This window comes from Salmo salar, chromosome 01, assembly GCF_965601325.2.
Source record: "Salmo salar chromosome 01, fSalSal1, whole genome shotgun sequence".
In the NCBI taxonomy this organism is placed as follows: domain Eukaryota; kingdom Metazoa; phylum Chordata; class Actinopteri; order Salmoniformes; family Salmonidae; genus Salmo; species Salmo salar.
In genome coordinates, this window is record NC_138291.1 from 7,670,151 (window position 1) to 7,684,366 (window position 14,216).

The 14,216-nt window shown below is 38.6% G+C and overlaps 1 protein-coding gene across 1 annotated transcript in view; it reads right to left on the reverse strand.

Annotated features, from left to right (window-relative positions):
• LOC106605409 (DnaJ (Hsp40) homolog, subfamily C, member 27) overlaps positions 1 to 13,727 on the reverse strand; it is a 28,339-nt gene extending 14,612 nt beyond the window's left edge. The window contains exons 1-3 of the mRNA XM_014201137.3: positions 13,328 to 13,727; positions 3,558 to 3,640; positions 1,527 to 1,596 (exon numbers count right to left, since the gene is read on the reverse strand). Of these exons, the coding sequence (XP_014056612.1) occupies positions 1,527 to 1,596; positions 3,558 to 3,640; positions 13,328 to 13,414 (240 nt within the window). The 5' untranslated portion in view covers positions 13,415 to 13,727. The remainder of the gene's footprint in view (positions 1 to 1,526; positions 1,597 to 3,557; positions 3,641 to 13,327) is intronic.
• Between the last annotated feature and the right edge of the window lie 489 nt (positions 13,728 to 14,216).

Consider the following 14,216-nt stretch of genomic DNA (forward strand, 5'->3'; position numbering starts at 1 on the left):
AGAGACATACAGACAGACAGAGAGAGAGAGACAGATAGCGAGCAAGACAGACAGACAGACAGACAGACAGACAGACAGACAGACAGACAGACAGACAGACAGACAGACAGACAGACAGACAGACAGACAGACAGACAGACAGACAGACAGACAGACAGACAGACAGACAGACAGGTAGAGAGAGACAGATAGCGAGAGAGAGACAGATAGCGAGAGAGAGACAGATAGCGAGAGAGAGACAGATAGCGAGAGAGAGACAAAGAGAGAGAGAGAGAGAGACAGACAGAGACAGATAGAGAGCGAGAGATAGAGAGAGAGAGAGAGAGAGACAGACAGAGAGACATATAGAGAGACAGACAGCGAGAGAGACAGATAGATAGAGAATGAGAGAGAGAGACAGATAGAGAGAGCGAGAGAGAGAGAGAGAGAGAGAGAGAGAGAGAGAGAGAGATACAGAGACACACACAGAGACAGAGAGAGAGACGGATAGAGAACGAGAGAGAGAGAGAGACAGATAGAGAGAGAGGGAGAGAGAGAGAGAGAGCGCGAGAGAGAGACAGAGACACACAGAGACAGACAGATGAAATAGGCTAAAATTGAATAAAACATGAGTTGCACTTCTTCAGTACTGTGTTTGACTTAATGATTATTTGTGTAAAAGCAGCACCCCTGACTAGAAAATAATGAACTGCTCCACAATAACAGCAGTACGTGTCAAAGCACAGCATCCCGGAGTCGCCTCTTCACTGTTGACGTTGAGACTGTTGTTTTGCATGTACTATTTAATGAAGCTGCCATTTGAGGACTTGCGAGGCGTCTGTTTCTCAAACTAGACACTCTAATGTACTTGTCCTCTTGCTCAGTTGTGCACCGGGGCCTCCCACTCCTCTTTCTATTCTGGTTAGAGCCAGTTTGTGCTGTTCTGTGAAGGGAGTAGTACACAGCATTGTATGAGATCTTCAGTTTCTTGGCAATTTCCCTCCAGATACTCAACCAGTCTAAAGAAGGCCAGTTGTATTGCTTCTTTAATCAGGACAACAGTTTTCAGCTATGCTACTTTAACATAATTGCAAAAGGGTTTACTAATGATCAATTAAACTTTTAAAATGATAAACTTGGATTAGCTAACACAACGTGCCATTGGAACACATGGTTACTGATAATAGGCCTCTGTACGCCTATGTAGATATTCCATTAAAAAAAAATCAGCCATTTCCAGCTACGATAGTCATTTACAACATTAACAATGTCTACACTGTATTTATGATCAATTTGATGTTATTTTAAATGGACAAAAAATGTGCTTCTCTTTCAAAAACAAGAACATTTCTAAGTAACCCCAAAAATTGAACAGAAGTGTGTATATATATATTTTTTTTTTAAAAGAGAGAGAGACTGGCCTCTTGCTGGCAGGATGCATGTCTGGACATGAGGGTGCAGCCGTTTATCTGGTCCGACATGTGTAACATGATGTTCCAGTATGTTAGGACGTAGATCCAACATGACCAAGGTAGTAAGGTACTGACCTCGTAGAAGAACGGGTGTCCTGCCATGTCAAAGATGTTCACTTTGATCTCCCTGTCACGCACCTGGACTCTGATGGACAACAAACACTCAAATCAGTCACACAGACTTCAGAAGTCTCCAAATCAGTGGTTCTCAACCTGGGGAACTAGTAGAATTACTGGTAAAATGAACATGAAGAGACCTATATCCATCCTACCCTGCCTTTCTAAGGTGTTCGAAAGCGAAGTTAACAAACAGATCACCGACGATTTCGAATCCCACCGTACCTTCTCTGCTATGTAATCTGGTTTCTGATCTGGTCATGGGTGCACCTCAGCCACACTCAAGGTACTAAACGATATCATAACCTCCATCGATAAGAGACAATACTGTGCAGCTGTATTCATAGACCTGGCCAAGGCCTTCGACTCTGTCAATCACCGCTTTCTTATCGGCAGACTCAACAGCCTTGGTTTCTCAAATGACTGCCTCGCCTGGTTCACCAACTACTTCTCTGATAGAGTTCAGTGTGTCAAATCAGAGGGCCTGTTGTCCGGACCTCTGGCAGTCTCTATGGGGGTGCCACAGGATTCAATTCTCGGGCCGACTCTTTTCTCTGTATAGGTCAATGATGTCGCTCTTGCTGCTGGTGACTCTCTGATCCACCTCTACGCTGACGACACCATTCTGTATACATCTGGCCCTTCTTTGGACACTGTGTTAACTAACCTCCAGACAAGCTTCAGTGCCATACAACTCTCCTTCCGTGGCCTCCAACTGCTCTTAAATGCAAGTAAAACTAAATGCATGCTCTTCAACCGATCGCTGCCCGCACCTGCCCACCATCACTACTCTGGACGGTTTTGACTTAGAATATGCGGATAATTACAAATACCTAGGTGTCTGGTTAGACTGTAACTCTCCTTCCAGACTCACATTAAGCAAAATTAAATCTAGAATCGGCTTCCTATTTCGCAACAAAGCATCCTTCACTCATGCTGCCAAACATACCCCACCGATCCTTGACTTCGGCGATGTCATTTATAAAATAGCCCCCCAACACTCTACTCAGCAAATTGGATGCAGTCTATCACAGTGCCATCCGTTTTGTCACCAAAGCCCCATATTCTACCCACCACTGCGACCTGTATGCTCTCGTTGGCTGGCCCTCTCATATTCATCGCCAAACCCACTGGCTCCAGGTCATCAATACGTCTTTGCTAGGTAAAGCCCCGCCTTATCTCAGCTCACTAGTCACCATAGCAGCACCCACCCGTAACACGCGCTCCAGCAGGTATATTTCACTGGTCACCCCCAAAGCCAATTCCTCTTTGGCCGCCTTTCCTTCCAGTTCTCTGCTGCCAATGACTGGAACGAATTGCAAAAATCACTGAAGCTGGAGACTCATATCTCCCTCACTAACTTTAAGTATCAGCTGTCAGAGCAGCTCACAGATCACTGCACCTGTACATAGCCCATCTGTAAATAGCCCATCCAACTACCTCATCCCCATATTGTTATTTTTTTTTGCTCCTTTGCGCCCCAGTATCTCTACTTGCACATTCATCTTCTGCACATCTATCACTCCAGTGTTAATTGCTAAATTGTAATTACTTCGCCACTACGGCCTATTTATTGCCTTACCTCTCTAATCTTACCTCATTTGCACACACTGTATACAGACTTTCTCTATTGTGTTATTGACTGTACGTTTGTTTATTCCATGTGTAACTCTGTGTTGTTGTTTGTGTCGCACTGCTTTGCTTTATCTTGGCCAGGTCGCAGTTGTAAATGAGAACTTGTTCTCAACTGGCCTACCTGGTTAAATAAAGGTGAAATATATATATATTATTTATATATTTTTTTTAAGAGGTAGTTCAGGGGAACTAATAGGATTACTGGTAAAATGAACATGGTGGAGAACCACTGCTCTACATTACACTGGTCTCCTCCCCTTTATCTGGAATCATCTGACAGCAATGGAACTGAACTGTGCATCTTTGGTCTAAAAATGATTTAATTATTTTAATGTATTCGTCATCACAACTTACTTGGTGACCCCATAGTCAATCCCTATGGTGGCCAGATACTTGGGCACAAACCTCTTCTCACAGTATCGCTTGATGATGCAGCTCTGCAATGAAGAAACCACGAGCTATATCAACTAGGCTTAGATAGAGCAACATTACACATGCAAACTAAAGTCAGATTTCATTCTCTGCAGCAGTGGCCTGTGAAGGAATGGGTGCTCATTGGTGATGGTAAACAAATTCGTTCATTGGCTACCCTAGAAATTCAAAATGTCACCTAGTTGGACCATTATTGTCGTTCCAGCTGGCTGATAGGCCTTATTAGGTAGGTCATGTTAAGCATAGCACAGAGAATTTTCGACCAACCTTTACTTGCAGATACTTCCTCAATTCCAGACTTACAAGAAAACACATCTTTTAAACTTCCATGTCTAGTTGCAGGGAGGTTCGTTTGAATTTAGAAAATGCTCTGTTATTAATAAAAAAATAAACATGTTTTGCTCCATGAAGTAATCCAACAATGTGTACGCCTCCATCTTGTCTATTTCAAATATTTTCTCCATTGATTGAGATAGGTGAGTATCATCATGACATGCAGCACTTTGGGGTGGACACATTGTTGGACCACTTTTTCTAAATTCAAATGAACCTCCCTGCAACTAGACATGGAAGTCTAGAAGACGTGTTGTCCTCCAACTTGGAAATTGAGGAAGTACCGTCAAGTAAAAGATGGTAGAAAATTATCTGTGCTACAGTTAACATTACCTACCTAATAATGCCTATCGGCCAGCTGGAACAGTAATAATGGTCTGGCTGGCAGCTGGCTGGCATGCTGTGGAGGAGGACATATCAGTGTTGAATACAGTCTGATTAATATGGCAGTAATACACAATTAATTGCTATATACAGCCTGAAACTAATGCCTGCAAAATCGTGTAAATGTCACTTACAAGCCAGAATGTTGATTACACCTTTAACAGCCAGTTGGTACTGTACATGTTCCCTTCTACACCGAGGGAAAATTAGTTTTATATTGGATATTAGATTATCCCCTGGTTCAGAATATACCGTTCAATGTCATGGTATGATTGGTTCATTTGCTATTGATGAGAGACAACACTGAATATCCAATATAAAACTAGGCTTAATTGTACATGCCTGCTGTCTTGGGTAAACAATACTTTCCTGTGGATATTTTGTCAAAAGATTTAGAGCAGCTGAAGGACAAACTGCACAGGCCAACGGTAGAGTAAGTTTAAATGGTATTTTATTCAACATTCTGGCTAGTAATATAAGGAACATTTTACACAATTTCGCAGGCATTAGTTTCAGGCTGTGTTGAATATTGCATTAAATCATTGACATGCAGCTGTCCAGTGGAGGCGTTTGCTCCAGCTACCCCTCGACATCTTCACGCTTGTGACACTTTTGAATGTGGGTCAAAAGGAAAATAAAAGTTTTATCTGAGTGTTTTCACTCTCCCGGTATCTTCCTTGCTACCTTGCGAGAGCGACATCGGTAGACTCTCCCGCCTGCTGAACACATGTCCTCACCGTCGTTAATAACAGAAAAGTGGGAAAACAGTGGCTGACAGGCGGGGACGAAGGACACTATCAACCGGTGTAAGACTAGCTAGCTACTGTTGTCGAAACCCAACATTTCTTCTGTTGTATTTATCGGCGGCTGGCATCCAACGTTACTGCGCGTTAACTGTACCTGGAGCGCCCCCACCTCCTGCCTTTATTAGCTTCAAAATCGACCAATAGATACACATGGCGAGGCATGGCTTAATGTGACCACGCCACCAAGTACAACCGTAGGGTACAGCCGTAGGGTACTCCCTTTACACTCCTATGTTACATTTCCTACTCATAACCCGACAACGAATGTATTCTTTTTTATTATTCTATAAACATGTTTAACATACTTCCAATGTCGTCTACATCAACAAACTATATCATACCTAAAAAAAAAAACACTGATTCTAAACGTAACATTTTTTGCATGAACAGACTGTCGCATGGAATGCACGTCACGATCCAGTCTTTGTTGTGAAGTCAGGGTCAACTTCTCTAAATACTTATTAAAACCGTTCAAGGGCAGGCAAAGACCGGAAGTATATAGTTACTTGGCATATCTAAGACAAGTGAATTATATTTTACATGAACTTCTCTCGCTAACCAGCCAGCTAACGTCAGTAAACCGGTGAAAAAGCTAGGGGGAAAACAAACAGTGACGTAAGTATAATGCGACAGATTTACTAGCTTTACTTTCAGTGTTAGCAGGTCGGGTAACACACTAGTGGCAGAATAAGTATCATACAGATCATTTGTTGTGGTGACAGCCAAGTATGTTGTTAACGACATGTGACGCTGTTGAAAAACGTTTATTGAAACGACAACAACAAAAAAGTGTCAGGAGTTTGCTTAGGAGGAAGCGAAAGTTAGGCTAATTACATGGGAGCAATGGGAAAGTTAGGCTAATTACATGGGAGCAATGGGAAAGTTAGGCTAATTACATGGGAGTAATGGGAAAGTTAGGCTAATTACATGGGAGTAATGGGAAAGTTAGGCTAATTACATGGGAGTAATGGGAAAGTTAGGCTAATTACATGGGAGTAATGGGAAAGTTAGGCTAATTACATGGGAGCAATGGGAAAGTTAGGCTAATTACATGGGAGCAATGGGAAAGTTAGGCTAATTACATGGGAGTAATGGGAAAGTTAGGCTAATTACATGGGAGTAATGGGAAAGTTAGGCTAATTACATGGGAGCAATGGGAAAGTTAGGCTAATTACATGGGAGTAATGGGAAAGTTAGGCTAATTACATGGGAGTAATGGGAAAGTTAGGCTAATTACATGGGAGCAATGGGAAAGTTAGGCTAATTACATGGGAGTAATGGGAAAGTTAGGCTAATTACATGGGAGCAATGGGAAAGTTAGGCTAATTACATGGGAGCAATGGGAAAGTTAGGCTAATTACATGGGAGTAATGGGAAAGTTAGGCTAATTACATGGGAGTAATGGGAAAGTTAGGCTAATTACATGGGAGCAATGGGAAAGTTAGGCTAATTACATGGGAGTAATGGGAAAGTTAGGCTAATTACATGGGAGTAATGGGAAAGTTAGGCTAATTACATGGGAGCAATGGGAAAGTTAGGCTAATTACATGGGAGTAATGGGAAAGTTAGGCTAATTACATGGGAGCAATGGGAAAGTTAGGCTAATTACATGGGAGCAATGGGAAAGTTAGGCTAATTACATGGGAGTAATGGGAAAGTTAGGCTAATTACATGGGAGTAATGGGAAAGTTAGGCTAATTACATGGGAGCAATGGGAAAGTTAGGCTAATTACATGGGAGTAATGGGAAAGTTAGGCTAATTACGTGGGAGCAATGGGAAAGTTAGGCTAATTACATGGGAGTAATGGGAAAGTTAGGCTAATTACATGGGAGTAATGAGAATACCCTACGTCTGTACCCTACTCGGGGGAGTGGTCACGTTAAACCACACCTCATCGTGTGTTTCTATAGAATTATAAAGAGGGGTTCCTGCAGATGCAGGAATGCCCAGAATTGCAGCCCCCAATTGCACCCTTCTCGGAGGCGCTCAAGACAGCGGCATGAGAAGGGTGTAATATTTCTAGCTGAGGAACAATTTTATGCTTTTCTCACAAAGTTTATAGTTTTAAACTGCAGTTGCAATTTGTTTTTCACAAAAAAATGATATCTAACCATACAATGTAGCTATTTTGAATGATTTTGTAATTAATCAAACCATTGAAATATATTTTTGACGATATCCAACGAACAAGCTAGCTATCGAAAAGTTTCAGCGTGTGTAGTTATTAAGTTAGCCTACTAACGTCTTCATAGCTAGTAGCATGGAATCAGGACATGACCAAAATGTTGCTGAGATAATGGATGTTGAAACTTATCAAGGAGAAAAGAGACATTGTTGAAACTCACTCATATGCTTGCAGTGTAAAACAGGGGGGTGAATGTGATTCATACCCGAATACTCCAGCCAAGGAGCAACTTCCACAGAAGCTGAGAAGTGAACCATCACTGAGCCAGCTACAGGACAACATCGTCCGTATCCTCACGGCTAAAATCAAAAGAGAGCGCAGATGACATCATGGATTTGGTGAAAAATAACACTATCAGCATCAACCTGAAGAGAGAGATTGATTTCAGTGCTGAGGACGTAAAAACCTCTGAAGCAGCAGAACGCAACATTGAAAATTCAGGTTGCAAAGCAGGAGAAGAAACTCATTGAAATGGACTCAAAAGGTAAACGAGAATGACCTGTATGGTCGGAGATGGAATCTTCGAATTTATGGAATAGAAGAAAAAATTTGACGAGAACATCAAAGCAAGAGTGAAGGACATTTAGTCCAGGAGGAGGAGTGAAATGTCGTTGCAGGTTCTCTGGATGTAGTGCACCGCCTGGGTAGGCTGAGAGATGGGGAAAACAACCAGTCACCATGACCAGTGATCATGAGATTCATCTCCAGGACAGCGAGGGATATGACATGGAAAAGTGCAAAGAAAAATGACTATTTAAAGAAGAACAACCTGAGGTTCAAGGAGGATCTGACAGCATTTGACAAAGAAGCTCGGAATCGTCTGTGGCAGATGATTGCGAGAGCAAGTAGGAAGGGAAAAGTGCATACTTTGCGGGAGCTAAGGCTTTTGTAAATGGAAGTGAAATTCACGCTGACGCCTAGCTTGTTGACTGCTGGATTTATCAAGTGAGTTGTGCAGGACTGAGTTTTCTTTGCATCTGATAAAACTTTATATTTCTTGAGGAAAGAGCATTGTTTGTGAGCCAAACTTTTTTTTATATATACATATATATATATATTTTTTTTATGGCAGGGAAATTCGCAATGACACTTCATGTTAGCTTGATGGCTATTCGTTTTACCAATCTATGGTACAATGTTATTTGCAATTGTATAAAAATATATATATAATTTAGGTCAATTACTTGCGTGTTGCAAAGGATTGTTTTTATTTGCAACAAGTAAGAACTTTTCTTCCTGTGAGAACCCGGTTCATGTGAATGTATACAAGTTTAACATTCTTCATATAGTCACTGTGTGTCACGCCCTGACCATAGAGAGGGTTTTATTCTCTATTTGGTTAGGCCAGGGTGTGACTAGGGTGGGCATTCTATGTCCTTTTTTCTATGCTTCGTATTTCTTTGTTTTGGCCTGGTATGGCTCTCAATCAGGGACAGCTGTACATTGTTGTTGCTGATTGGGAGCCATACTTAGGCAGCCTGTTTTCCTTTGTGGTTTTGTGGGTAGTTGTTTTCTGTCTTGTGTGTGTTCACCTGGCAGAACTGTTGGCTTTCGTTTTGTTGTTTTATTTAAAGTGTCATTAAAGTTAATATGAGCACTTACCACGCTGCATCTTGGTCCCCTCTGTCAGACGATCGTTACACTGTGATAGTAAATGTCCATTTCTGTTTTTTCTATTAATGCCAGGGGAATCCGTAATATTTTGAAAAGGAAATCTTTATTTTTGTATTGTAAGGGTAAGAGTGCCGACTTTTATTTCATTCAAGAAACTCATGCCTGTTCCACAGATACTGCGTTTTGGAAGTGTCAGTGTGGGAATGATATTTGGTTTTCATTTGGTACTAATCGGTCAGCAAGTGTCGCTATTTTAAAAAAAAAGCAACTTTAAGGGTCATGTATTGAGTCATGAAGCAAATAATACAGGGAGATGGATTATACTATTGATAGATGTCAACCACATTCAATTCATTGTTGTAAATACTTACGCTTCCAATAAGTCAAGTAACTGTATTTTATTTAGAGACATTGAGAGGAAAATAAGTACAATTATGTCTAAATTTCCATTGGCCAAAGTAATATGGTTGTGGAGATTTTAATACAGTATTACATGATAATCTAGATAGATGGCCTCCTAAGGATAGCAATTATTTTTGTGAGATAAGGAATATATGTCTAAGGTTAGGTGTTCTAGATATTTGGAGACATAAAAACCCAGATAAGATTATGTTTACATGGAGTACCAAAGAGTTATCTATACAATCCTGTATTGATTTCTGGCTGATATCTGAAGATATGGCTGACAAGGTTGATACAGTCTCGATTGAACCATCAAATTTAACAGACCACAAAGGGATCTCAATAAAGATAAATATGCATGGTTTGTCAACAACAAAAAGTTAGTAAAGGTTACTGGAAAATGAACAAGACTTTACTAGAGAATTAAGTATTTAAGAAGGAAGTAGCAGGAATTATTGATAAATACTGTAATTGTGCCTATGTTATGAATACGTTTGGAAGTTACTGGGAGCTAATGAAATTTGATATAAGGCTTTTGGCTATTTCAATGGGGAAAGAAATTGCTTTTGCCAAGAGAGAGAAAGAATATGACATCATAAAGGGAATAATGGATTATACAAAAAAAAACTGAACAAACTAATCAGGAATTACTGGAACTATCATCATTACAAATGCAGTTAGACTGTATCTACGAGGAAAAGGCCCGGGGAGCGTTTGTAAGATCAAGACGAAAATGGATGGAAGAGGGAGAGAAAAATACAAAATATTTCTTTAATTTAGAAAAAAGGGCAGGCGAAAAGACTTCCACATGTAAATCAATGATTAATAATGCTCCCAATGAAAATCCAAAAGAAATCTCTCAGCGTGTTGCCCAGTTTTATCAGAATCTGTATGCATCAGCCCAGTCAACTTCCAATATGGATATTTTCTTAGACAATGTAGCAAACATTGCTAAGAAGATAGATAATGATTTCAGGGATTTCTGTGATGATGAGTTATCTGAAATTGAGATAAAAGACAGTATTAAAAGCCTTAAGGACAATAGGTCCCCTGGAAATGATGGTTTAATAAGCGAGTTTTATAAAGCATTCAATGATCAATTGATTCCTTTCATTCTTGCTATGTTTCAAGAATCAATAGAAAAAAGGGGAGTTACCGGCTTCCTTAAAGCAAGGTGTAATTACTTTGATTCCCAAACCTAATAAGGATACTCTTTATATAGACAACTGGAGACCCATTAGCCTGTTGAATAATGATGGGAAATTATTTGCCCTTGTATTTGCTAAGAGGTTGAAACAAGGCTTGCATCATATAATTGATGAAGAACAATATGGTTTTATACATGGTCGACACATCAGTAATAAAATCAGGTTGATCTTAGATATGATTGACTATAATGACCTCATCCTTGATAATAGTTTTCTTATGTTTGTTGATTTTATAAAGCTCTTGACACTGTAGAACATGAGTTTATGTCCAAAGCAATACGTTTTTTGGGGGGGGGATTTGGTAACTTTTTTTTAAAGCAGTCCAAACTTTATATAATGGTTGTACTAGCTCTGTAAAATTAGCTCACGGGACATCCCAAAGATTTGATATTGGCCGTGGCATTCGGCAGGGCTGCCCAGTTAGTCCATTTTTATTTGTTACTCAAATTATGGCTCTTCATATCAAGAAAGGGAATTTTCAAGGTGTTTCAGCACTTGGCAATGAAATTAAACTATGTCAACTGGCTGATGATACCACCATATTTTTAAGAGACAGGAATGAGGTTTCTAAAGCAGTTTCCTGTATTGAAGACTTTTCCTTAGTTTCGGGTTTGAAAATTAATATCAATAAGTCAGTCTTATTTCCACTCAAGGACTGTATTTTACAGGAAGGATATGGTATCCCAATTAAAGATAAGGTTACTTATCTTGGAATTGTTATATGCAAGGATGGGGGGGAAAAGGAGTGAATTAAACTTCAACCCCATTATTGAGAAAACAAAGAAGAAATTGAACCTCTGGTTGCTGAGAGATATTTTGTTATACGGTCGGGTTTTATTGTCCAAAGCTGAAGAGTTATCCAGATCAGTTTATGTCTCGTTATCACTTGAATTATCACCTGAAATTGTAAAGGACTTAGATACGATTCTTTATAATTTTATTTGGAGGAACAAGCCTCATTATCTACAGAAAGATATTCTCACTAATACCCAAGAACAAGGTCTTGAGGTTTTAGATTTCAATACTCTAAATAATACTTTTAAAATTAATTGGATTCTGAAGTATGTTAAGAACCAGAACAGTATTTGGAATGTCTTCCCTAAGTATTTATTTCACTCTGTTGGTGGTTTTACATTTTTGCTTCGATGTAATTTTTGATGTTGATAAAATCCCAGTAAAGTTTGCCAAATTCCATAAGCAGGCAATTTTAGCTTGGGTGTTAGCGTATAAACACACTTTTTCCACTCATAGATACTTTATATGGAACAACAAAGATATACAATTTAAAAATATGTATCTTTTTTTTCGTAACTGGTTTGAGAATACAATTATTTTGGTTGGTCAGTTACTGAATGAGGATGGATATCTACTCACATATGGGGAATTTCTTGCTAAGTTTAAATTTCCAATAACCCTGAAAGAATATGCAATTGTTTTTGATGCGATTCCAAGAGCGGTTGTATCTCTTTTAAATTCCTCTGTGGTTGATGTAAGTAACATAGATTTACATGAAAATATATTAATTGGCAATATTAACATCAAAGATAAATGCAGTAATAAACAGATTAGGAATATTGTTTGTGATACTACAATTCCCTCAGCAAGATAATTTTGGTCAAATATCTATGGTGATATACAAATGGGGCGGCAGCGTAGCCTAGTGGTTAGAGCGTTGGACTAGCAAGTTTGAATCCCCGAGCTGACAAGGTAAAAATCTGTCGTTCTGCCCCTGAACAAGGCAGTTAACCCACTGTTCCTAGGCCGTCATTGAAAATAAGAATTTGTTCTTAACTGACTTGCCTAGTTAAATAAAGGTAAAATAAAATTTAAAAAATGCAGGAAAGCATGGAAAATTGCTAACAAATGTTGTATCAGTAACAAGGTAAAGGAAGTTTCATTTAAAATGTTACATAGAATTTATCCTGTGAAACATGTTTTGGAAAGATTCAAGCTGAATATTGACTATAAATGTGATTTCTGTGGAATGGAGGAGGAGACCATTTTGCATTTGTTATTTGCCTGTATTTATAGCAGAATGTTTTGATTTGACATACAGAATTTCTTACAAAATAAATAGGACCGGTTGTACTATTTAATGGTTTTGATACAATGATTTATTTCAGAAATTCTGACATAGATAAAAAATGTAGTATATTTAATTCAACTGCTAATAATACTAGGTAAATTTCATATTCACAAATGCAAATGGTCTAATTCAAAACCTAACTTTTTTCACTTTATAAATGAATTTAAACAATTTAAACAACTACTTTAACTAAAATGGAAAAACAAAAAGGCAATTAAAACTTGTATTATTAATGAATATGATTTGTTTGTTTAGGATTCCTGGCAATGTAAATAGTTTGTATGTATGATTGTTTGCATGTGACTATTCCTCTTTTGTTTGTTGATATTGTTAAAAAAATAAAATATATAATAATATATCTATCTATCTAGATAGATAGATCTATTTATATATATATATATATATATATATATATATATATATATATATATATATATATATATATATATATAATTGCACCCTTCTCGGCAGCTGGTGATATTGGAAAGGCTCAATATCACCATCTGCCGGCTTTTGGGCTATAGCAGAGATCGTCTAGGCTACATTATAACGCTAAGGGCTTTGGCTGCAGCCATTTAACGTTACTCCCTGGGTCATTCATACTGTAGATACCTGATACTAGTTTGCCAGCGCTGGCTAGCAGAATAGCTAACTTAAACGTTAGTTGACTCACCTTGCCCACCTCGGCATTGCCAAGGCTGATCACTTTTACACGCAGTGATTTCTTGTTCTCACGTCTCTTCTGCACATTCGTGTCCATGCTGTTGATATTTAGCTATGTTAAATATTGTTGTTTGTTTGTTATTTACGTCGTCGATGATGGCTGTGAAGCTGGAATTCCACTAAAGTTAGATTTGTACAGTACGCCCAGCCTTAACTGGCTAGCAGACATTTACTCAATCTTAAACAACCTCGTTTACAATTGTATAAGCCGCGCATCGTTATGGATCTGAATAAATATTAGACAAGCTATTCTGGACGAGTGAGACATGTATTTGATGGGTTAGCAATCTAGCCTTCTTTGCTAGCGCCGCTGTTTTGCACAGCTTTGTCTGTCAATTTCTCGTTCGCGGAGGCAGATTCGTTATGAAGTCAGATTTAACAGAACTCTAATTCAGTTATGTTTTTACACATTTAATAATCAAACACAGCTGTTTGTAAATCAAGAAAAAGTATATTATCTACAGCTAGTTATCTTCATATAAACGTTGTTTTTTTTAACAATAGATTTTAAAGAGTATAATCTGTTTTTAAAACGTGGAAGCAGTTTCTATGGCAACAACGAGACGTGACAGCAGATTCGCGATGTTTCCTGCACTGAAACGTGAATTATTTTTTGTGTGTTTATTTCGTTTATTTTACCATTTTTTAAAACACAATAGAACCACACACACGAATAGAGTACAATGCCATTACAATTATCGAACATGACACACAAAAGTTGAAAAACGTATTTTCCATTGTGGTCCTCCCAAAATACATTGCCTTCAGAAAGTATTCACACCCCTTGACTTTTTCTACACATTTTGTTGTGTTAAAATGGATTAAATGTAGACTTTTTT